Source organism: Nylanderia fulva, unplaced genomic scaffold, assembly GCF_048542155.1.
Source record: "Nylanderia fulva isolate GAGA-0341 unplaced genomic scaffold, ASM4854215v1 Scaffold23, whole genome shotgun sequence".
Classification (NCBI taxonomy): domain Eukaryota; kingdom Metazoa; phylum Arthropoda; class Insecta; order Hymenoptera; family Formicidae; genus Nylanderia; species Nylanderia fulva.
This window is the reverse complement of record NW_028190293.1, coordinates 1,299,066-1,324,762: the sequence shown is the minus strand read 5'-3', so window position 1 is coordinate 1,324,762 and position 25,697 is coordinate 1,299,066. Positions and strand designations below refer to the sequence as shown.

At 30.9% G+C, this 25,697-nt stretch overlaps 3 protein-coding genes across 7 annotated transcripts in view; all 3 read right to left on the bottom strand.

The window, feature by feature from the left end:
- Positions 1-10,938, bottom strand: part of Pino (protein pinocchio) — a 49,049-nt gene extending 38,111 nt beyond the window's left edge. The window contains exons 1-2 of one of the 2 annotated variants that reach the window (XM_029304672.2): positions 10,755-10,938; positions 10,222-10,407 (exon numbers count right to left, since the gene is read on the bottom strand). In XM_029304672.2, coding sequence (XP_029160505.1) covers positions 10,222-10,369 — 148 coding nt within the window. In that variant the 5' untranslated portion in view covers positions 10,370-10,407; positions 10,755-10,938. The remainder of the gene's footprint in view (positions 1-10,221; positions 10,408-10,754) is intronic. The other variant, XM_029304680.2, reaches the window with a different exon arrangement.
- A 934-nt stretch (positions 10,939-11,872) lies between these two features.
- r-l (rudimentary-like) lies at positions 11,873-14,273 on the bottom strand. 3 transcript variants are annotated; one of them, XM_029301466.2, is made up of 4 exons: positions 14,176-14,273; positions 13,814-13,958; positions 13,097-13,580; positions 11,873-13,019 (listed from the first exon to the last, which is right to left on the bottom strand). In XM_029301466.2, exons 2-4 carry the CDS (start codon positions 13,952-13,954, stop codon positions 12,184-12,186), a joined length of 1,461 nt encoding a protein of 486 aa, XP_029157299.2. In that variant the 5' UTR covers positions 13,955-13,958; positions 14,176-14,273; the 3' UTR covers positions 11,873-12,183. The 3 variants fall into 3 exon arrangements, with proteins under 3 accessions (XP_029157299.2, XP_085339154.1, XP_085339153.1); XM_085483028.1 differs by lacking the exon at positions 14,176-14,273 and adding an exon at positions 14,079-14,169; XM_085483027.1 differs by lacking the exon at positions 14,176-14,273 and adding an exon at positions 14,030-14,093.
- A 691-nt stretch (positions 14,274-14,964) lies between these two features.
- Positions 14,965-25,516, bottom strand: LOC114932513 (uncharacterized). Of its 2 annotated transcripts, none has more exons than XM_029304754.2 (6): positions 25,284-25,516; positions 22,615-22,787; positions 21,612-21,829; positions 21,024-21,098; positions 20,585-20,819; positions 14,965-19,510 (listed from the first exon to the last, which is right to left on the bottom strand). In XM_029304754.2, the coding sequence occupies exons 1-6, from the start codon at positions 25,499-25,501 to the stop codon at positions 19,395-19,397; spliced, it is 1,035 nt and encodes a 344-aa protein (XP_029160587.2). In that variant the 5' UTR covers positions 25,502-25,516; the 3' UTR covers positions 14,965-19,394. The 2 variants fall into 2 exon arrangements, with proteins under 2 accessions (XP_029160587.2, XP_085339157.1); XM_085483031.1 differs by lacking the exon at positions 25,284-25,516 and adding an exon at positions 23,282-23,570.
- Positions 25,517-25,697: the final 181 nt, after the last annotated feature.

Below are 25,697 nucleotides of genomic sequence, written 5' to 3'. Positions count from 1 at the left end.
TTTGCCCACTTCCTTCGTTTAAGGAAATTGCTTATTCTCGCGCATGTATGTGTATTGGAGCAAGTGTACATAAAGTGTATATGTATACATGTTTTCGCCTTATTTATCTATTGTATTATATGTATAGAGGAGAGCCCACGCTAAAATAAACCGTCTCGAGAAAGAATTTCGTTTGAAGTCTACCGACAGAATTACAGTTCGGGAATGACCCCTTTAATAGCAATTTCAAGAATGTTAAATTAAATCAATTGAATCCAATATATCCTCTGCATTTAACGACTTCATTTATGGCAATTTTAGAAAAGAGAAAGTGCTATTCGATTATTCGTTTCATAGTCTCATTATATGTAGAGATTTAATCAAATAAAGTTTAAATTATTGCTCTTATTTGCCATTAATTTTTGTTCATTATTGTATTTATTTAAAGAGCTTGAATTTGATCTAGTTATTATACATATTTTCAATAAGCGTAGAGGAAAAAAACTTGTTAATGAATTCCGTGACGTACGTAGAAAAATTAACAATTATAATGAGTAGTTAAACGCAGAGTATGGTGAATGACAAATTGTTTCCCAAGAACTTACGTTGTCGCTTTGTGCTCTACGCAAAGAGACCGCATAAATTAAATTACGTAGGACCTTACGTAGGAGACCTCGAGAGAAGAGAGGTCTTTATATTATTCATCTCGTCATGTAGCGAGACAAAGGTGGAATTTATCACGGTCTACTCGCGACTCATCCCGGAAGTTTATCCCAGAATGATCAAATAAATGAGAATATAAACAATTGGATTGTGTATGAGAAAATAAAAGTATATACATATAATATGCATATAAACGTTCTCTTAACGGAGAGAAGGCAAATGCGATTTTCCACGACGTATCACATCTCTCCGGAACAAGATTTTAGTGCCATTAAAAATATCAAGGAAAGTACTTTCTCTATTTTATAATAAAAAAAATGCTGTAAATAAAATTACACAAATTTATATATCAATGTCAGGGTTGGGTATATTATTTTTAAAATAAAGTATTATATTAAGTATTATATTAATTTTTATATTCATTTGTCATCAATTGTAATTACTAAAAAATATATTTCTATATAAAAATCAAAATTTCTTTGTTTGTTATTACAAATTTTAAAAGAATTAACAAACAAAATTCTAATTTAATGTAATGTTTTTAAAAATTAGCTTTTGATTTAACTTCAGTTAATTTAATTTTAACTTAACTTTAACTGAGTTAATTTTTTATTCGTGCAACTTTTAACTGAACTAAATTAATTTTATAAACAATTAACTTAAACTTAACTTTGTTTAAAAAAATCATTAACTTACCCAACCCTGATCTATGTATATTTTTAAAAAATTATTTCTAAAATCGCGAGGTAACACCATAACGCGATTGAAGCGTTAAACAAAAATTTAATAGAGCAAGAAGTAAAAGTGTGTTCACACATTAGTAAATGTCCCGAGAGAGCGTTTCGACAGCTCGTTTTTGTCCGATATATGCACGATGCATGTAAAATGCGAGAAAAGAAAGAGAGAGAGCACTTTGCATTTTCTACGGCGTATCACATCTCTCCGGAACAAGATTTTATTGCCATTAAAAATATCAAAGAAAGTACTTTCTCTATTTTATAATAAAAAATACTATAAATAAAATTACACAAAATATATCAATGTATATTTAAAAAAAATTATTTCTAGACATACATATTATTTTTCTAAAAAAAACTTCATATTAAATAAATAAAATTAATTAATAAAAGTAAATAAATAAAATAAAAACGTTTTGAAGATTAAAAAAGTCTCTGGGTCCCTGTTGTCCATCGTGAGACAAAGGAATGTAATTTGAGTAATGACTGTAAAACGATATCTCGGTTATAGAAAATGATACGAGGTTAACGGTAATGTTAAAGAGCCGGCGAGTCGTTATCTATGAAAATAAAATCTCTGCTATAAACTGTGTGTGTGATAAAGTTATTACACAATTTTCTACGTAAATATCACGCCATGCCACCAACACATGTCGCGACAAAACATACGCATATTAATATGCAAATAAACATCCGATAGCGAAAACAATTTAAATTGTCAACAATAAAGAATAAAGAGATGATGAAAAGAAAAGTTTCGGTGGGGTTATCAGACCTCCTCGTGAGTCGTATTTTTCATCAGACTTATCTCCCCCGGAGAGCATCATTATTGACACTGCACAATCTCGAGATCGCGTGCTCAGCTTCATTTAAATCACGTAAGAGAGGCAGATAATTACAAAAGATGTTATTAAAATTAAGTCAAATTATTATTATTCACGCTTTTGCAAATTTCTCCCTTTTAATCATATATATTTCTATCTTTTTTTCTTATTTAAGTAGTTTTATTTTATTGCTATAATAAAAACGGTTTTTATTTTGTAAGTTTTTTTATACATTCTTTCACTTCTCACTGAGAACAAAAATAATTAACTTGACTAAATCCCTTTCAACTAAATTACTATTTGGTTCATTGAACATATATTAGTATAATATTTAAATCAAATATACGTTCTGTTAAATTTAATATGTTGTATCTAATTTAAATGCTCTATATGTTCAATGAACAAAATAATATTTAGTTGACAGGTTTAGAAGTTAACAAATTGATTATCGCGGCATTCACTATATTGAACTTGACATTGCACCAAGCTAACGCCTCCGTCTCATTAAATGGCTCACATCGATAAAGAGTTTGACATACTCGGACAAAAGCGATTCCTGGGAGATATATTAGATTTGATTCACGCTGTGTTTCATACTGGAACTATGCTCGCCTCCGCATATTCTCTAATTCAGTCTCTCGAATCAATATGTTTCTAGAAACAGAGCATCCTACACTATAAAAAAAATATGTAAAATTACATTAAAAATATGTAAAATTACATGATAAATAATAAAAAGGTAAACATTTCTATTATTTATCGTGTAATTTTACACTTATTATTTATGTAATTTTACATATTTTTGTGTAATATATTACATATTTTTTTACAGTGTAGCGAGAAAGAATTTAATACAACTTCCCTGTACACATACACAATAGAAAAAACGGTCCCCGTGAAAATTTTTGTGTTAAATATTCATGTGTTAATTTAACATATTACTGTTCTGTTAATTGAACGTAAATATTAAATTATTAAAACAACTGAAGAAAAATGTAAAAATAACACAATGTGCATGCATCTATTTTTAATTTTACACAATAAATATGTTCTGCTTTATTAGTGACAAGATTTTTCTGTTAAAAATTGCAGAAAAAAAATGTTGCTTTTCTATTTTATAATCAAACTGGAGATGATAAAATCTAAAATTAACATATTTTTTGTTAACATTAAAAGTATGTTAATTTTACACAAATTTTATTTCAAATTATTTGAAGTTTTGCATTTATTTTGTGTTAAAATATTAACACAATATTTGTGTCTCCATTTAACATATCCATATTATGTTAAATTAACAAAACAATTTCTGTGGGCCGTTTGGGACATGTTATATCTGTTAAAAACAAAAATTTTTCAACCGTGTATATACTTGCGCAGAAATATATTAATATTCTTTATTGTGTGAGTCATAATAAAAAAACAATATGCCGAGAGATAGAGATTTTTTTCGGAAAGCGACTTTGATAACAATTAAATTCGAACATTTGATAAGGGAGTTCAATGAACTTTGTTAAAATATAATCTTTTTAATGATTCATATTCGAGGATGAATTTCATTGAAAGGGGCACCGAGAAAGTATTAAAAAATTTGATTCCGCAATATTATATATTATAATATATTAATATCGCGTCAAAATATTACACAATTATCGTCCGTTCCTCTGGCGCTTGCATAACAAGCGAGACTACGCAAAATTACAATCGACATCGTGCATCCAGCAGAAACGTGATCGAATTATTATCGACGAATACGATTCGATGGATTCGCTTCGCGATATCACATGTTGCAGGCGATGATCGTCCGTATATAATCAATAATAGCTGGCCGGATCCATGTCGAATGTCGCGCTAACGATGCAAAGGTACATCCGCGATGACTCGAATAAATATTCATATTTCGCAGCGTTGGTTGTTTGCAAATAACCACAACGTTGCATGTCACGCGCATGCAATGTTTAATAATAAAGGTAAATAACGAGAAATAGCCGCATTTTCATCTTTATTTATGTCGATACATATGGAGGGAATTTTCTCCTAGACATAATGGGTATCGCAAGAATTTTATAAGAATTATATGTGCATAGGAAAATTAATCCAACATACTTTATAATTCATTGCGATAAATTATTTATATTTTTTATTGTGGCAAATATTAATCGGAGAAACTCTTATCAAATTCTTCCATGATTTTCAGGGTAAATTCTAAGAGAAAATTCTTTCTGTGTAATATATATTATCATTTTATAATATTTAATTTCTTTTACTATTCTTAAATCAACTTTATATTTTATTGCGGTAAATTATTAATATTTGTATTGTGGCAAATATTAATCAGAGAAACTCTTATCAAATTCTTCCATGATTTTCAGGGTAAATTCTAAGAGAAAATACTTTCTATGTGTAATATATATTATTATATATTATAATCTTATAATATTTACTTTTTTTCTTTTACTATTCTTAAATCAACTTTATATTTTATTGCGGTAAATTATATTAATATTTTTATTGTGACAAATATTAATCAGAGAAACTTATAAAATTCTTCCATGATTTTCAGGGTAGATTCTAAGAGAAAATACTTTCTGTATGTAATATACATACATTATAATTGTATAATATTTAATTTCTTTTACTATTCTTAAATCGAAAATTACAAAATATCTGAGACTGTATTAGCCAAAGAGTAATCAAAAGTGAAATTCTAAGAAAATTCTCTCCGTGTATAGATACACAAACTTTTGCGTATATCTAATATGTCGTCGGGCATATTACATCATATTTGCCTATTCTTGCTTCTACGCATTAACATTTTTTTTAACACGGTCAAACTCTGAATAGCAATCTCTCGCTCCGGATCGTTCGGGTATACATATCGGTCGTCGTCGCCGCGAAAAAAAAGTGATCCGCGTCTAGACGCTGCACTTTGGATTATTACAGCGTGTAAACGCTAAGAGCGATGAGTTTGTGTATTGCTGAGGGATAAATTTATACTGCGCGCATCTTGTCTTTCGACGCTCACGTGATCGATAACGTGCGAATCGTTGACACTTGAACGCTATTTTTTCATTCAAAATAATAAAATTTCACGATAAAAATAAATTTTCAGAGTTACAAAAACAAAAAAATTTTAAATGTAATTAAAGATGTAAAAAAATAAAAAATTCCATTATGCGTTGCATTTCAGTTTTGCCTTGATTGAAATAAAATTATTATCGCAATTATTATTCATATATAAATATATAAAATAAATTTTCAGAATTACAAAAACAAAAAAATTTTAAGTATAATTAAAGATGTAAAAAAATAAAAAATTCCATTATGCGTTGCATTTCAGTTTTGCCTTGATTGAAATAAAATTATTATCGCAATTATTATTCATATATATATAACAAAACGTAAAATCGGCAATTTAATTTCTTGGAATCCTTAATTTTTGATTACTTAAGTTCTTTTTAAAATATAAAATAAAAGGTGCCAGAATTTTGTCGAAAACGAGATACTGATTTTGCAGGGATAAATCGAGAGAAAGCTAGCGAAGTCTAAGACGTTTCTGAGATGCATACGGAATACAGGATGATTTATTACTGTTATCATTGGCGCCAAAGTGAAAATAGAAAGAGGTTATCGCGTGTAAGTACGCAGGGGGTCTTCGATAAACCCGGCAACTTTCTGTTTCGACAGAAATTTTTTATACACGAGAAACAAACATTAACTTTTCCGACCTTTCAGAAGATGATGAAACTCGTATATATATATATATTGACGAAAATAAAAAGACAGGAAGCGGAGCAAAAGCAACAAATGTCACACGCATCATCCGTTTATTTAATTCTATTTTTCTCAACTTTTTCTTCTTTTCTCTTTCAGAAATGTTTTGATTATATTTATTTCACTTAAAATTAAAAAAAAAAGTGAAAAGGATGCAGATCTAATTAGGAAGATCTCCTGAAGCATCATGATAAAACGAAAGATCCTAATGAGATTCCACGTGTGTTACCAAACTGGAGGACACGAAATAATCACGTGTGCAATGAAGACATGAAGACCACTCGGAGAACACATGCATGCGTAATTTAATCTTTCTTGAACTTGAACTTGTTCGTTTTTTTATCAACATGTTCTTTTCAGCAATTCTTTTTCTTTTATATCAATCAGTAATTAAATGTGGCGAGGCGTTGCATTACGGCGATAAAAGTCGACACCATTACGTAACAAAAGAATGCATTATGCAGAGGCAAAACATATGTGTTATAAAAGAACGAAGCACCCCCAAAAAATTGACTTTAACAAAGTTAAAGTCGATTAAATTAACTCTGTGTGATTCCGTTCCGCATGTTAAAAAAATTATATCGAAACAGATTGTTATTTAAACTTATTCTTTAAAAGAGGAAATATATCAATTTTTGAAAAATCAGAAATTGATGTTAAACTTTTTACTTACTTCGCAAAATATGCGATAAAATATTAAACTTATTCTTTAAAAAAGGAAATATATCAATTTTTGAAAAATCAGAAATTGATGTTAAACTTTTTACTTACTTCGCAAAATATGCGATAAAATATAAAAACTACTTTTCGTAAGAATTTTTATTTTTTTTCTCATTTAAAGAAAAGAAAGGCTTCTTGATCGCCATCTAATGGATAACTATGTAAAATAAATACAGTTGATATGCTAGAGAACTGCTATGCTATATATCACACAATTCAATTATAAACAAAAAATTAATTGACTTCTTTATCTAAAATTTAAAATATATAAAATATATAAAATACAACGTTATATATCATACATATTTAATAAAAAATTATAGTAAATTAATCTTTAAATTTCAAAAGTTTCTTGAAGAGAACACGCGATATTAAATAAAATATACAATGAAATTATTCTAATTATATATATAAAACATTAATTATAAAAAATTTCTTAATAACAAATTTCTTGTATATATAATAAACTCGTCAATTTTGGGGAATTGCAAGAACAAAACGCGATGAATCTGCAGGAGACCCAAATGATACCCTTCGGAAAAGGGAGCGTCTGTTGTGCGTCCTCCTCACTATCATAATAAGGGATACTCTTTATCTACACGATTAGTGCACGTGAGAGACGTATATTTAACACCACCACCAACGTCGGCCGCGCCATACGCCGAGTTCTCGGGAAGAAAGGCGATAGCCGGCGTGGATCCAATTTTGTCTGTAGATCGAGTTTCGTGCCCTTCGCGCGCGCGCGTGTCTGTGTATATATGCATGTTAGTATAATATAATAATAGAGTCGCGGAGCGAGACGCACAAAGATAAGGAACGTCGTCGCGTCGTGTCTCACGTGACCGATCCTTCCGAGAAGATCCTCGTTTTCGTCCGATCTGATTCATCCTCGCGAGAATATTCGTGAATTAATAGTAGCGGGAATATATATGCGAAAAATATACGCGGATTTTCAATTGAATTGAATCAACAACCGGAAATTGATTCCGCGAAATTGAAATTCCGCGATCTTCGAGAGGGAGAGAAAAAATGAATCTTTATTTAAAAAATTGTTTGTGTTCTTTCCTTTCTTCCATGAACGTTAAATTTTTCAGAATTAATGATAATAATAATATCAATTTTTTTATACACAGAGAGAATTTTCTCTTAGAATTTACCCTGAAAATCATGGTAATCGTGGGACAATAATATATGTTCGATTAATTTTTCGATTAATATGTACATAGTAAAATTTATATTATGTACATATTAATATTTTTATTGTGGTAAATATTAATTAAAGAAACTTTAATTAAAATATTTACCACAATAAAAATATTCTAAGCGAAAATTCTCTCCGTGTATAAAAATATTGATATTATCATTAATTTTGAAAAATTTAACGTGAAAGAAAGGAAAAAACACAAACAATTGTATATAATATTTTTAAATGAAGATTTATTTTATATTCATAAATTAACTGTTTTAAAATACAAAATATTTGAAAAATCAAATTTGATTTTATTTCTCTTTTAATTAGACTCAGTTATGCAATATATATGGAATCACCAATTTTTTTGATTTTGAGATTTTTATTGCAAATTGTGCTTGAATACATCAAGCACAGTTTGCAATAAAAATCTCAAAATAAAAAAAATTGAAGTTGATTTCATATTGTATAACTGTGTTCAATTTAAAATTTTAATTTCTTTTAAATTTTTTATTTTATGAATATAAAGTATTTAATTTCACAGAGAGATTAATTTCTCTCGTGTCATTTTAATTCGTTACATTCTACAGCGATAACAGAATCAGATAAAGAATATCAGAGATATCATATAATATCATATAATAATAATCGATATATAACGATGATTCATTATTTGCTCATTGAAGTTTAAGGTATCCTTATCTAAATAATTAAGCAATACTAATAACATTTCTACAAAACGGTTATAAACGCGTTTTTTTCAAAGGTGTCTCATTTTTTTAAAATATTTTGCGGATTCTTTAGGAATATTTTTTCAACAAATTTTGCATCTAATATTCGAGATTAGAGAAAACAAATATGTTTATGAAAAAGACTTACGTAAAAAAAAAATTTACTTTGCAAAACTAACACTTCTGTCATCGTGCCATCATATTAATTTATTCATCGCAGTCGAATGGAAAATCAAAGGATGAAAGTACGAACGATTTGCATAAGTAAGTGCTAAACTGCGTTCTTTTCTTTATTCATCAGAAATACCGAATATCCGTGCGAACGCGCAAACTTTGCGTTGTGCATATTAAAATTTACACGCGCCGCAACGTTGAATCGTGATATCGCACGCATCGGTCACACGTGACCGAAATGGTCAACGCATGGTCGCTTAAATATAAATATAAATATGTATATATATATATATATATATGTGTGTGTGTGTGTATGCGCGCGTGTCACACATTAATACGCTAATATAAACGTGCTTGCCTTTGGGACTGCACCGCAAAAAATTGATGGCTGGTACCGCAAGAACTTTTATCCCCGCAAAAAATTTCTATTCTTGGATTACTTTAGAGTTTCCTTAATTTCTTTTTATCTCGATATACGTAACGATATTTTATATATATTTTAAGAACGATTAGATAAACAAGCTTTGTCAATTATTCCAGAATAAAGTACAATTTAACGATGCTATTACTATAAATGTATGTAATATGTATAACTTGTATTAAAAAAATAAAACAATAATAAATATGCTTATTAATAATTTAATTTTTTGTTAAAGAATGATTTAATTATTCAATTATTGCGAACAAAATAAAAATAAGAAAACAGCCAAATAATTTGAGAATTATTTTTTATTTGAAAAATTAGACGTTCATGAATTTATAAAATAATAAATTGCTTAATTATTAGTTCTAATTTATTTGTTATTTAAGTAATTTATAATCGCGTTAGAGATGAATAAAAAAAAAAGAAACTATCACAGCGAGAGGAAAATTATATCGTGTTACATGTATATTATAATATTGCAATACGAAATAACGGTACCTACTTCGGTTCGACATCCCGTAAGTACGGCATTGATACTTGTTTAACCTTCAAACAGAGAAGTCTAAAAATACAACACGCAGTCGCATGTAGTTTGTATGAAACATGTGTATTATTTTTAGTCTTTTTATTATCAATTAATGTAAGAAATAAAAAATGGAAATAATATTTTAATCAGAATGTGCTTGTTTAAATTTTATTACATTTTATATTCTCTGCTATGTATAAAAAATCAAGGAAATTGATGATTAAATTATTCGCATTGAATTATTTATAGAACATATAAATTGTTGTTTGAACAATAGTGTAAGATCGCTTCGAATAAATAATCGCTATATAGTATTAATATATATATTACACACACACACATATATACAAAATCTAAAACGTCAGTGTTTGATTGTGATAAGTCTTTTATCACAAATCCTAACGATTGAAATAGATATTTAGCTGGTTAAAATAAGTAAGTCGGAGCATCGACTAATAATTTGAAGTGTCTAAATGTTCCTACCTTTAACGTCGAATCTGGCATTTTTCACGAAACGTCGAGCATCACGAAGAACATTTTGTATCGCGGGAGGCGAAGGCGCAAAGTCTGGATCATCTGCGTCGAAGGACACGTTTTCCTCGAATTCTGTCAGTGTCGTCGTCTCTGTCATGCTTCGCCCAGTGACAAAACGCGCCTGAAAGAATAAGCCTAAAACATTCAAAGACAAAACAAATCGCCTCGTTAAAAGCATCATCCATTATGACACGGAACCATTACGTTATTACGAAACTTTTATTGCAACGCTATTCATTCTACTTATAAAACGATACATGTGTTTGTGTTTGCGTCATTACATAACTCTCCACAATTAGTGAGACACGTTTATTCTCCCAAGTATTCCGAAAGATATATATATATATGTATATGTTATACCGTTCGATCGTGATAATTCTTTCGCTGCAAGTTCAAGTCATTGGGCAAGTTTTAGGCTAAAAGTCGACGATACCCGAAGTCGTGTGATTATTGTCGCAAAAATAAACAGCGGTAATCGTTACCTGTATCGACGATAATTACATCGGCATTCCCAGCTTGCTGTCACCGTCGCGACATTCGGTATCGCGATTTCACGGATGATTAAGAGAGAGAGAGAGAGAGAGAGAACCGCTCTGTACGTTCCTCCGTAATTTTTTCCCCCCCAAATGGTCCGCGCGCGACGCGAAGCGGCGACCGACTGACACCTGACGCGTCTTATCGCGCGGGAAAATCGCCGCTAGCAGACGATGTGCGGCCAACGTCAGACCGCTTTCTCGGACGCGGTTCTTCGACTTCGAATCTATCGTTCTCGCACGCGATAAAATCGAATGAAGCTTCTAAATCTCTTAAAATTCACTTCGAAGAAATAATAACTGTTTTTCAAAATTACAATATTCTTTTATGCATGTATTATTGTAAGGCTATATTATTATTTATTGTCGCCAGAGATATCATATATGAATCTTAAATTTCGATTTTTCATCTTTTAAGAATGAATATGAATTTTTAGAAAGAATCTCTCTAAAGGATTTACGAAATTTTATACATTTATTACATGTATTTATACACTAAATATTTCGTATAAAATAATATATCTTTTTTTTATTTATGTTACTTCTATGGAATAAGTTATGTGCTTACATAAATAATTAACTTATAATTATTCTGCGGAATAAATGTGCACATAAAAATCAACTCTAATATAGCAAATTTCATATAAATATAGTGTTAATTTCTTTTTCTTATTATATAATTAAGAAATAATAACAGATACAAAATTATATTTTTCTATATATTATTGTAAAACCATATATTTATTTGGTGCCAGAGATATACATGTTATTTCGATTCTTTTTTGAAGAATGAACATGAATTTTTGAAAGAATCTTTAAAGAATTTACGAAATTTTATACATTTATTACATGTTTTTACACTATATATTTCGTATAAAAATAATACATCTTTTTTTATTTATTACTTTTATGGAATAAGTTGTGCATAGATATCAATTAAACTAATTATTCTGCAAGATAAATGTATATATAAAAATCATCTCTTTAATGGTAAATTTCAAAGAAATATAGTGTTAATTTCTTTTTCTTCATTATATAATTATAAAAGACAAAATAAAAAAGTAAAAAAAATATTAATCAATTTCATTATACCTTTCTCTTATTTAATGGCACATCATATTTGAAATAAAATCCAAATGATATAAACAAGATAAATGCCTAAGCAGTATGACTTTAATTTACGTATTATTTTACTATAATCTAATGAGTAGTTTTACATAGTATTTTATATAAACTGTATGTTTATCTTCCATATGTTCAAAATTGTCATATATAAACAAAATACTTGAAGGTAAACCTTATATGCAAATCATTAAAATAAAGAACAAATAATTATATAGTTTAAAACTTACAGACCCAGCTGTAATATGAAAAAAGATTATAAAATAGTTTGTGAATTATTATTGGACGAGTTTTTTATCCGCTTTTCGTACGCATTCCAAAGATGTTTTTTATATTCCAAAGTAGCCTTTAAATAACCATGGGAGGCTTCTGTGATGCCTCTACCGACAACAGCCAAATCAGCACCCGCATTGATAACCGATTCTGGATTGTGATATTGTTGATCTAATCCATCATCGCTTTTGACTAATTTGACACCAGGCGTCAACTGGAGCAGTCCATATTCCGCAGAAAGATTGGATTGACACACAAGGCCAACCACTAGGTCAGATGCCTCTTTCGCCATCGACACTGCGCTTTGCAAATAATCACCGGTAGTCAACGCACCCTTGGATGACATTTCAGCGACAAGAAAGATGCCACGAGGTTCCGTGATGTTCTCCAGACCTTTTTTTAACGCGTCGATAACTGATGCGCCGGATACCGGATGCACTGTGATCAGATCAGCCCATTCGGCGATCTTATATAAGCCATATCTATATTGCAACGACACCGTGTTGCCGATATCGCCAAATTTCCGGTCTTCCATCAGTAAAAACTTGTGCCGCTTCGCTAGCTCCTTGAGTTGAAGAATAAAACTCTCATTAAAATCTTCTATAATGTCAATGTGGGTTTTCAACACAACGATGTGAGGACCAGCTACATTTGCCAATTCTAAAATCGCGTCGGTTTTTTTCAGATCAGCTGCCAGACACAGATTGCTTTGTTTAGACTCCATTAGTTCCAGCAGAGTCGAGGCTAATGGATTTTTTGCTAACTTTGCGCGTTTACTGTATGACAGTCTCAATCTGTCATCTGGTATAGCTACAGTACCTATAAGCAAAAACAACAGATATTATAGCAGATGATAAATTATATAAGTATATATGAAATATCAAAGAGTAAATTACCTTGAACAGAAACGTTCGGAGCCTGATTTGTTTTCAGATAATCATCAACATCCTTAACAATTTCCGGCGTAATCTTTCCAGCCTCAAGAAGATATTTCATGAGCTGCGACATCACATACAAACTCTTGACCTTGAGTCCATGATTCTCGAGATTCTTTTTGCCACCTTGCTCCCTATCGATTATCACATATGCTTTTGTTATATTCAGATGTTCCTTCTTCAAAGCATCAACAGTTTCCAGAATACTGCTACCACTCGTGATGACATCCTCGATGATCACACAGTTATCACCAGGTGAAAATGCACCTTCGATCAGCTTCTTCGTGCCATATGATTTTGCCTCCTTTCGCTTTATTAACATCGGAATGTCATTGTCCGCAGAGATCAGGGTGGCTAATGGCAATGCTGTGTACGGAACTCCACAAATTTGGGATACTTTTGTAGTGTCATCCGAAAGAGTCCACAGAGCTCTTGCTAACTTAGACTATAATAAAGTAATTAATAAATTATATATATTATAAGTTATATAATATAATTAATATAATAAATTATATAAGATATATAATATACAATTAATATAATAAATTATATATAAGTTACATAATATATAATTAATATTATAAATTATACATATACATAAAATTTATATTTTATAAATATAAATCTGTCATGGATTCTCGTGTTATATCATTCATATATATGTGTAAATATATTTACCATTAATTTCGGGTACGAAATTACCACTCGCAGGTCGAAATATACCGGCGTTCTTAAACCAAGTTTCATCTTGAAGTCCCCAAATTTCAGGGCTTGGACATCATATAGCTCTACGGCCAACTTTTTCAAATACTCTTCCATTTTTCTGTAAATAAAAAAAGATGTGTTAGAGGAAAAAAATTTATACGTAAGATTAAATATTCTCACGACGACCACCTGTTCGGAAATAATTCTCGGTGAATATCAATTGTATTTTTTTACTCACAAGTACTTTTAAGCTTTAATTCGTGATTAAAATTTCTCCTAATATTTTTGGACATTTTATTACAAAATAATACTGTGAATAGAACAAATATACGTACAGTAAAAAAGAAGAAAAGGAGTGACGAAAATTTAGCCTAAACTCGGCTAAAACACGTGTCCATTTGATACCAAGTTCGAACAGTGACGTCACATGAAAGAAAGATCCTTCTTGTCAGATGCAACATTTAGTGCTTATAAAATCGGCATAAATTTGTAATGTTTTTTTCCTCACATCAATAAGATAGACTAAGCGCATTAAAATATTACATATGTTAACATTATGATAAATTATATTATATTTCTGAAAAATTACATTTATCATTTTTTATTTCTATTCACAAATCTCGATGAACTATGTACGCTACTGAAAGTCAGCTGACTGTGACGTTTTAGAGTTTACGTCACTGCGCATGCGCGAGAGGATCCCTTCCCTGCATAAATAGAGTTTGAAGTGCAGAACTTCAGGGGATTAGGATCAATTAGGATTGCTTCGATGATTTCGTCGTCCTGAGTGATCAATTAAATAAGTGTCCAAGTATTTATAAAACAAACTGTATTTCAAATAAGTGCGAAATCACGAGAATAAAGAGTCGCAAAATCTGACATAGCGAATAGTGACGATATTTTGATACGCGATCAAAACTAATACGTGGATCGGCGAATCTTCTAAAGGAACTACAACGGAACTTTTTTGTCTTCTTGATGAAGATGTGATCGCCTTCAGTGTTTCAGGTATGTGATAATATATTATATATCGAGATGTTAATGATGACGGTGGAGGAAGGAAGATTGATGAAAGAAAAGGTAAGAAACGCAAGATAAGATTTATACTATACAACAGTGATTGGTTATGTGTAACACAAATATATTTCATTTTTATTCGAAAACAACAAACACATCTAGAGATCTTGGGCGCCAATTTTGCGCGACCGCAAAACGCATACTATGCAAGTGTCTATATGTGTATAATTTATGTGTGTTGGACACTCTCCTGTCTCTTCGATATACAATATACACACACACTCGCTTAGGTATGTTACAACTTTATTAATAACCGCGACACTGATTCATGTTCGCAAAAACGAACAGCGAAATATATATACACACATATATATTATAAAAAGTTTAAGTAGATTTTCAAGAAATAAATCAGAATTATATTATGATGAATAATTAGGTATATGATATATTATTCTGTTGTACTTCGGACATGTGTTGCAGTCTTTTTTTTATTTTTATATACAGGCATCTATAAATAAGTGCAAAAAATTTTAGGGGCTGATTCTTTGTCGAAAATTAAGGGGAGTTTCTTATATAAATATCGCAATACTTTTATATCTCTCATTCCTGAAGAATTATATTTTTCTAAAGAGGGAGGTAAAAATTAAATTTTTTCTCAAATTTCAGACAAATTAAAAACATGAAAAACTTGGTGGATATTTTCATTTTTTTAATTTGTCTAAAATTTAAGAAAAAAAGGAAAACGTTTTTACCTCTTTTTTTTAGAAAAGTCCTCCGAGAGGGATATATGAATATATAATATATTTATATAAGAAACTTAATTTTCGACAAAAATCATCTTCTATAATTTTTCGCACCTATTTAGATACATCCTGTATTTTATTTCTTTGATAAAATTTGCTTATTTTTAATAATATATGCTTATTATGTCGTTGCTTTGTACTCTCTATTTCGCTGTTGGTGCTTGCGCACAAATAATCCGCAAGTTATTAATAATTGCGAAGACAAATGAAAAGTCAATGGATGATAGTCAATGTTGCAATCGATAATGATCCCTTGAATTCTATTAATTATTATGAATGAAATGAGGCGACGAAGTACTATAATTCAATCTTATGAGACCTTATACATATATGTATATGGAGAACTTCATAATTAATTGCAATTCTACGTAAATGTACATTTTACATGATGTTTTAAATTAAGCTGTGCGTCCACCTGAGAATCTCTTTTTCTTTCATTTGAAATCTGCAGCGTGCAATGAGTGATAAGATTTTTTTAATACACGCGCACAGCTTCGAAATTTCACAGTCTCGATAAAAAGACATTCGCTTCGTTTGTCATTAAATGTGATTGATTGCTTTCGATGAATACATGCTTTTATAGGCCATTATTACATCGTGACAAGATATCCATCTTGCGAGATTTGGCTATTGAAAGTGTGTCCGCTTTAATGAAAATGTTTTCTGTCTTTATTCATTATCTCGATTAATTATCTTCTATCTACTACGGATTTTTCGTATCATGGATCGCGAATTTTTTACAACTGATACCATCAATTTTTCGATGATAAATGATGATTCTCGGATAAATGTAATTTGTACCATTTATAGATCCTTAAATATCTTTGTTACAGAGAATCTTTATTTGATACGAAGATGCTCGATAATGTCCTTGTTCGGTGTATCATTTTTCAAAGGAAGAGATAGACAAAGTTTCTAATTTATAAGCTATTTTAAAAACGTAAAATCGTACCTATGGTCCACTTAATTTACTCAAAAGTCCTTACAGGATATATTCAGAATAGAGGCTACAAATTTCGAACATAGTTCGCTGTTGCTTCAAAACGCGTTACATGTCCTCGATACCGCGAACGTTTCATTTCACGTGTGTGGAATGTATATTTTAATGTATATTACACTTGGCTAGATTAAATAGGTCTCTCTACTGTCTTTTTTTTTGTCAGTTTATACCTCGTTTTTTCGCCGTGAACTGTTTTCTTGCCAGACTAACGCTTATAAGATCTCTAAATACAGTATAATATAATTAATTTCAATTCTCTCAATGGCCAAGTCAATTGGACTCTAATTTGATATATAGTAATTTTCTATAGGTACTCCACTACACTGTTTTTCCAAAGTTCGTATAAACCCTGCTAAAATTTCACCGACTGTTTTCATCGGCGGGTGGCCGCGACCGAAAAGTGGGACGTATTTATATATATAAGATGTTTTTGCACAGAGAAAATTCGTCCCTCTTTATCCCTTTTAATCTTCATAATATATAGTTACTCATGTCAATTTACATTAATGAGTTCGAAGTTGTCCTAACGATTGATTTATATGACTTTTATACATGAATGAGTATATGAATATGCATGAATTTTAAGAATAATGTTTTAATAATGTTTTAATTCTACTGCATTCGGTTGGCCACCTATTACTACTATCATTTAAACTTATCCAAAAATTGTATCAAATATTTTTCGACAAATGTATACAAGAAACTGACGGGTTCTATGGTGTTTTGTAATTTTAATACGTGCGTGTGATAAATTAAAAATAAATTAAATATACAATTAAAAACTTTTAGAAAGTTTAATATCAAGTCTTTTTTACTTTATAAATAACAAATAATTTCAATGGAATTTTATAGTAATTATATTTAATTATATTAAAATTCAATATAAAAATATAGATATTGTTATGCCAATTGATTTAATATTTAAGAGAAGCATGTTGGCAAAGCTAATTAACATTTCAAGTGCAGCAATTTAATATAATTTTATTTAATTTTCATAGAAAAAAAATGTCAACTATTTTATATATAACTTTGTAATAATTTTTTTCTAGTTAGAGAGAACACGTCAGATTCTATTTACATTGTTTACAAAAAACATCATTCTAGAAAAAGAAGAATAAATAAGAATATTTCTGATTCGTTGAGAATTCATTGACGACGGTTTTTATCGTTAAAAGAAATGTTACTTTCAATATCGGAAGTAAATCGTTATCGCGATAAATCCATCCACTGCTTTGTCTCATAAAAAAGATCTTACTACTATTCGTCTATTCGTCTAATTTGAGGAATTGTTTAATTGAGGCCTGTACATTTGGCGCATCGTCAGCACTACAATTATTTTTTGGTTGGTTATTTTCATGTGCAATTATTATTTTTAAGTCGTATTTAAAAGTGAGTTTTAATAGCGGAAAAATGTTTGTGCATTCTGTATTTATCATTTTCTCGCAATATAATATGATAAAAAAAAAGAAACTTCTAGATATAATAATTGATTGAGAAAAATATTTTTGACTAGCTTAACAATCAATAAGAACCATTAATTAATATATTCAGTGATATAGAGAAAAGATTCAAGTAAAACAGCTACACAAAATAGACATTTAAATTGCACGAATAATTACAGACATGTGCGTCAACAATAACTATCATATTAACAATAGATTTCGATACTATCATGTAATAGGTAATAATTTAATAATTATGCATCGCGTGCTTTAACGATTATTACATAACGATATATTGCTCTTTGAGACAAAGTCTAAAGATATATAATTGCGAAAATGCCGAATTACGTAAATTTAAAACTTGAAAACCCAATATATTAAATATTCATCTAACTCTCCCAGCTGACGATTTAGCAGAGATAATATTTTTCGTTAATTTCAGTATTAATTATGTAATAGTGCAATTCTTAAAATCTTTTGCAAGCTATAGCATGTATAAGATCCGTTCCACAACATTTTTGGATCCTTAGACTCGTCAGTTTGACGTACCTTTAAAAAGCTAAAGAGTGAATATTTTCTGAATATCTGCGCGCATTTAATTATTAACATTAATTACTCATACATTATCCGTGAATGAATAAGTTAAATAAAAAACGTATTATTTAACTATTAAATAAAAAAAATAGTGAAAACGTGTATCGATGTTATGTATTTTGATTGTTTATAAAATGATTATATAAAAAATAGGCCTATATATTGATAAAATATATGATTGTAATTGCAAATTACTTATTGAAAGATTGTTAACGCCCACACACATACACAAATTTCGAGACACATATACAATCAGATTAATCAACAATATTTAAATCAATTGAAATTATATATTCCGCATAAGCATTCCGCGAGAAGTAATTTTACAGTTGAAAAACAAATTCAAGAAACTATTGAATTTCCAAATTTCACAAATTTTAAGTGCGATTAAAAATCATGCTCCAAAATGTTATTAATCGCTTTGTGATCCTGTCATATCAATCTCAAACGTATCATAGCCTCAATCTGATCAAATAGAGATCTTGACTTGATTCTTCGTTCAGTGAGCCTCTTAATTAGCACAAACCTGTCCAGAATCAATCAAAAATTTCGTTTCCACATACGAAATTTCCTTCCAACCCGTCAACATTGCAGTCGCTGCAGTTCGCGAAGAACAGTCAGCAAGGCTGAGAATCGATATCCTTCTGGATATCCTCTCTGGGCGAGAAACCACTCGAATCGAGATCCAATGGCGAAATTTATTCGTTCGACATTAGTTGCACGCTATCATCGGCCGATCGATGGAGTCGTCGAACTTCCGACAAGGAACGAATCGGCGTCGGATGTAGTAACGAGAAAGGATGCGAATGCCGATCTGTAATCAAAAATGCAAATATTCCAGATTCAGAGAGACGCCACGTATCTGACGATTTTCGTGATTTACATGTTAAAAATCATTATCAAAAAAATTTACGTACATATGTGTGTTGAGATGTATGTGTGTAATCATATATTACAGGGTGCATCTAATAATAATGATTCTCTATCAAAAATTAAGGAGGGTTTCTTATATAAATATAAATATTTTTATATCCCTCCCTGAAAAATTAAGTTTTTTTTTAATTTGTCTGAAATTTGAGAAAAAAATAAAAACTCCTCAGAAAGGGAGATGTAAAAAATCTTCTTGATTTTCGACAAAGAATCATCTACTAAAATGTTCGCGCGTGTTTAGATGCACCCTGCATAAATATATCTCTAAATTATATGCAATTACGATAATATTTATAAAGAAATTTGATATGATAGATGCGATCGTATATATTATCATATATCCTTGAAGCTTTATTGATTCGACGGTCCCGATAGAATAGAGAATTATTACTTATTACAATATTTCCAACCTCCCATCGAGAAACCTTAATTTATTCCGGTTAAAAATAAGGAAATGCACATATATGCACGAGAAAGAAAAAGAGAGAACGAGAGATATCGCTCGATCGTGTCCATAAGTGCAATGCCAAGGTCGGACGTAAACGTTCGTATCGCGAAAGGATCGATTTACCGAAGAGCTACGATCTATATTTCCATCTCCAAGGTATATCATGTGTTGGGCATATAATTTTGCCTAGACACGCGGAGAATTCCTCGTCTCTTGCCGCGATTCGATTAAACAGTTCCATTCTCTCACATATACATATTTATATACATACATATATATGTATGTAGGATATGTATTCATTGTACATATATCATCTTGAATAATTCATAATTATTATATCGACTCCGAGGAAACAATGCACGTTCTAGTTAACAATATCCGTAGATATTACTCGCGTTCCATCGAGTATTCTATTCTTCATTAATTTTTAATTAACTTTCAGTCAGTTTTTTAATTTCTTAGGGAGAGATGTCGTGCGTGTCCTAAGTGTCCTTCTCTTGAAATTCTCACCTCTGATGTCAGTCAACGGTTCGCTCCTGGAGAGCTCGTGCTCGTTATTACGATGTGAGGGCGTTTTCAAGGGACTTTTAGCTTGTGGTACCGCGTCGTTCTTGAATGGGGTAGTATTCTGATCCTGATTGGGAAACTGGAAGGCTGTGGAATTAGGCCACGAAGCCGGAGGTGGACTGCGAACCAGGTGCTCGTGTACCTGTGCGAGCGTAAGAGGATCCGCGTCTCCTAATTCCTGAAAGCATATGTGTCATTATTATTTCAAGATAGAGTTGATGAAGGCTAGAAGATGAAGATTACATTTTTTTATAGTATATAACATTGTTTAGAATATTAAGTGTAGATGATTGGAAAGGAGGAATCTCTCGTTATCGTTTTGTTTAGGAAGAGATTTCTAAAATGTTCTTGTGTCTTCCAAAATTTGAATTCGGGGTCTCACCTGCGACATCAAAATCGCATCGTCAGACTCGGACTCCTCGATCGATTCCACGAGGCTCTCTCGACTTGCTAGTACCTGCATAATTAGAGGAAATTTGCACAATTGAGTCGATATGTATATTGCAGAGTAAAACGTACAATTATATTACACCTTTAAGAAATAGGATTTACTGTGTTATTATAATACTTTGATATTTTTCCTTTTTTTCATAATATACTTTGCCTTTCTTTAAGTTTCAAAAAATTCTGATAAATCACAAAGATACTCATTTTTTTTAGAAATATTTGAGAATTCGAGATCGCAAAAATCGTCTTTGATGTGATAACAATAAGGAAATTTGCACAATTGAGTCGATATGTATATTGCAGAGTAAAGCGTACAATTATATTACACCTTTAAGAAATAGGATTTACTGTTATTATAATACTTTGATATTTTTTCTTTTTTTCATAATATACTTTGCCTTTATTTAAGTTTCAAAAAATTCTGAAAAATCGCAAAGATACTCATTTTTTTTCGAGAAATATTCGAGAATTCGAGATCGCAAAAATCGTCTCTGATAGAATAACAACAATAATCGGATCAAACCTGTAAGAAAGGATTGTCCTGACGGCTCAGTCTGAGCGCCTCCATATCCTGATCGATGTTACGTGTTCTACCGGGTGTCAGGGTCAGAATTGAGTGCGAGGGTGACGGCTGACAGGAGACGACAACGTCCACCGCTGTCACGCTCAAGGTCGACGGAATTCGCGACATTGTGTTATCGTTCTCCGAGCCGCTCCGGCGACAAGCGGTGGTAATAATTGCTATGCAGACAATATCGCTTGGTGTTATCGATTATGCGATTTTATGCTTTTATTATAAACGAATATAAAGTACAAAATATAATTTTTAATTTTTTTTATATATGATCTTTAACTAAAATACTTAATTAAAAATTAGGCTTGTGTAAAATTAAAATAACTATTCTAATAGGCCAAAGTAACGAGCTTAGATTGTTTAGGATGTTAAATGATTAATTTATGATATTTAATAAAAAAAAATTATTTAACATCTTAAACAATCTAGCTCGTCAAGTTGGCCTATTATGGAATAGTTATTTTAACTAAAATTTCGGTTTCCGAATATTTAAATATGTGGACAATGATTTAAATTTTATCACTGAACTCAATTAATTTATTAATTGAACCTCTCTTTATCTTAATTTAATTAAATTTAGAAAAATAGGATGAAATAAAATCATTAAAATTTTAAAAAATTCCCAGCATTAACTACTGTCTTTCGACTTAATGAATAAATATTGTCATTTAATAACATTATTCAACAATACACTGTGTTATTGTCACATGAATAATTCTACATATATTAATTTCTAAATAAATCATGTAAAATTAATGAGGAGGGTGGGTTTATATATTTTCCAACAAAAGCTCTTTGTCGTACAAGGTACGCTCAATACGTACATTTCTAATTAATGAAAGTGATTAATGAATAATTGAAGAGTCAAAGACGCTTTATGGATTTTCGAAGAAAGTTTCTTAGAGACCCTTTTTTCTAATAATCAAAAAATAATGAAGGAATATTGTCTCACCAGGAGTTTCCACCCTAGGCGCGCGTTCCATCTCTTCGTCCTCGTTAATCTTCATTCCTACTGTCAGCTTTCTCGATTTGAAAAGATTCGTGAGGAAAGCTGCGCCTTTACGCTTCATCCGATCATATCTGTGCGCGCTTTCAGACGACACGTGTATCATAATTCGTCTGAAACTGAAGCATAAATGGCGTAAATTGCAATTCTGCATAACTTATCATGAAAAGCACAATATTATATAACATATCCCTGGACGACACGTGTCTCATAATTCGTCCGGGACTACAATATATACATATATAGCGGAAGATATATATATATATATATATATATATATAAAATTATTGTCTCATAATACTATTTATACATAGGTTAGGCAAAAAATTTCTGATAAAAACATGTTTATTTAAACAGAAGCTCTTCGAGAGAAACTCACACTCTTCTATAACTTTAGTAAACACTATATTGCAATACCTAGTATTGTGACCGTCTACTAAGCCTCAGGGGTAGAACCAAAAATTGATCATCATAATCGGACTCGAGGAATTCATTTTACATATTGTTCATAATGAAAGTATGAATTTACAATGATAGAAAAAATATCACGCTGTAACTTAGAATAATTTCGCGATTTAAGGTTGAGCGATATATACATAATATGCCGACTTACGCCACTTTCGCTTTCAATCCCTCAATCGTCGCTGTTAAGCATCTCCATGACAATAAGACCCTCGGAAATGTTTATCGGACGGAAAAACTCGAGCTTATATCCATCGGAAACTGACGAGATAGCGATAATAAACCGAGCCGGGTATCGGGACACGTCAGCAGTGTATAAAACGTTAGAGGAATTACAATCGTTGTCGGATTTCTGTTAACTAACATCGGATTTGCAAGCCGAGGAGCAGCGTACTGCCAACTGCAGTTGCGGAAGGGTGTGCACCTACTCTCCTGTGCAGAAACTCGCGCAGCTGCAGCTGTCAGTGAATGAACGGAGCTTGCGCGCGAAAGGGGTGGCTAAGAAAGGGAAGGTGGTAGAAAAGACGAGAGCAACGGGGTCCTCAAAGAGCAAAGTGGCATTATTTTTTTTTCTTACTCGATGAGTACCTCCATGACCCATATCTCTATATTTGATTTATGTGAGGATATTATTAAATCGTATGTCTGTTATTGAATTAGATGATTTTATAAAATATATGAGTGGTTGAATTTAAATATTAAAAGAGCGCAAGAGTAAATTTTAATTAGCCGATTAGAAAAATATTATAATACCCTTTTTATACAGCATTAATAAGAGATGAGAGCAAATATGTGCTATGATGTGCTTTTTTAAATTAAAAACAAAAATACGAAAGTTAATACCAAATTGAACAAAATTAATTTTAAAGGGAGCTTTTAAAACAATCTTTTGTATATCGGGTGATGCAAGGATACGGGTACTTTTCCAGGAGTGTGCCACGTCGTGCTTATTCGATCGATTGCACGAGACTCCAAGTTATACAAGGTGGCTACAGCACACGTGCTGTTGGCACCACATATATAGTATATATTGCACGCGTGACCAGCATACATAAATTAATAGAAATTAAATTGATTAGACAAAAAATGCAATGATAAATATCTCTAATTATTTATAGAAATAGGAAAGTATTATATAATCAGTGATATATATGCAACATGTTCCTGATTATTCATATTATCGCCCCATTTCTTTATGAACTTTTATAAAATTTGAATATACTCACCTTTGAAATAAAAGTTTAAAGAGATATAATTAAAAAAGAATTGATATATTAGATTATAATTGTCCCCACACACTATCATATCCAATATTGCATATCTTTTTTCTATTTTTATAAACTCGCGAATTATAATATAAATTACATTATAATAAATTATAATATAAATTAAATATGGAAATGATTTCTTATTCGATTAAAAGTTTTAATTAAAGTAAATGAAATACACAACTAAGTTTTTTGTAAAATAAAGTGTTCTTAGAACTAATTTAGCACGAAAATAAACAATTATTATTTATTTTTTTACTTTAGCTTGTTTTGACTAAACAGCACTTTCAATCGACAATTTTGTATTATAATCAGGAGTCTAATTATATTTTCACTAAAAATACTGACTTCAAATTCTTCCAAGAAATCTTCAATGATTGAAACAACATTTAGCTGATTTATATATATATAATCAAAACTCAAACTAAAATTTATCCGATCAAAATTCTTGATTTAAAGGACAGAACCAATTTAGCACGAACAATTATTATTTATTTTTTTACTTTAGCACTTTCAATCGACAACTGTGTAATTAATCAGGAGTCTCATTAAATTTTCACTAAAAATACTGACTTCAAATTCTTCCAAGAACTCTTCAATGATTGAAACAGCATGTGGCTGATTTATACATATATAGTCAAAACTCAAGCTAAAACTTGGCCGGTGAAAATTCTTGATTTAAAGGATTAAAAATTTGTGTCTCGACATTCAAATAATCAATAGTGGAACCATTTAATTCCGATGCGTAAACACTATAATCACTGTGTATATAGTCGTTGTATAAAACTGATAGTTGTACATTTGAACAAAAGGAGAGACAAAAGGAGCAGAACTCTTGATCACATACATGCTCTCGCTCGGAATACGCCTTTAGCGCCGAATTACCTGCAAGCTCGTGCACCTGTCGGCGGTGCATCTTCGTTCCGCCACGCGGAACGAGCGCGTCGTGTCGCGATGCGTCGCGACGCCAACACAACACAGGGTGCGGCAGGCGCGAAAGAGAGCCTCGAGGCCGGCACGCCGGTCCTACGCCGGAAAATCAAAGGAAGCCGTCTCTTATCAGTGATACGTGTGCGCGCGCATTCGCATTTACGGGAGAGCATCCCCGAGCAAAGGGGATGCTCGTCAATTCGGGTGGGTGTACAGGGTGTCTCGGAAATCAGGCGTATTCAGAAAACTAGGATTTTCTTTTTATTTTTTATTTTTTTTTGCATTTTTCCTTAGTGAAAATGTTGAGGAAGGCTATCATTTTTAGCATGTTCCCAATTTTTATTATGTATCTTTATAACTAAGCCTTGT

Excerpts from the sequence above, each read along its gene's own strand:
- r-l (XM_029301466.2), bottom strand. The coding sequence starts at position 13,954 with ATGGAAGAGTATTTGAAAAAGTTGGCCGTAGAGCTATATGATGTCCAA. Across the intron at positions 13,581-13,813 it reads TTTCGTACCCGAAATTAATG|TCTAAGTTAGCAAGAGCTCT; the intron begins GTAAATATATTT and ends ACTTTATTATAG. Across the intron at positions 13,020-13,096 it reads TCCGAACGTTTCTGTTCAAG|GTACTGTAGCTATACCAGAT; the intron begins GTAATTTACTCT and ends TTTTGCTTATAG.
- LOC114932513 (XM_029304754.2), bottom strand. The coding sequence starts at position 25,501 with ATGCTCTCCCGTAAATGCGAATGCGCGCGCACACGTATCACTGATAAG. Across the intron at positions 22,788-25,283 it reads ACAGGTGCACGAGCTTGCAG|TTTCAGACGAATTATGATAC; the intron begins GTAATTCGGCGC and ends TTTATGCTTCAG. Across the intron at positions 20,820-21,023 it reads ATGCGATTTTGATGTCGCAG|GAATTAGGAGACGCGGATCC; the intron begins GTGAGACCCCGA and ends ATATGCTTTCAG.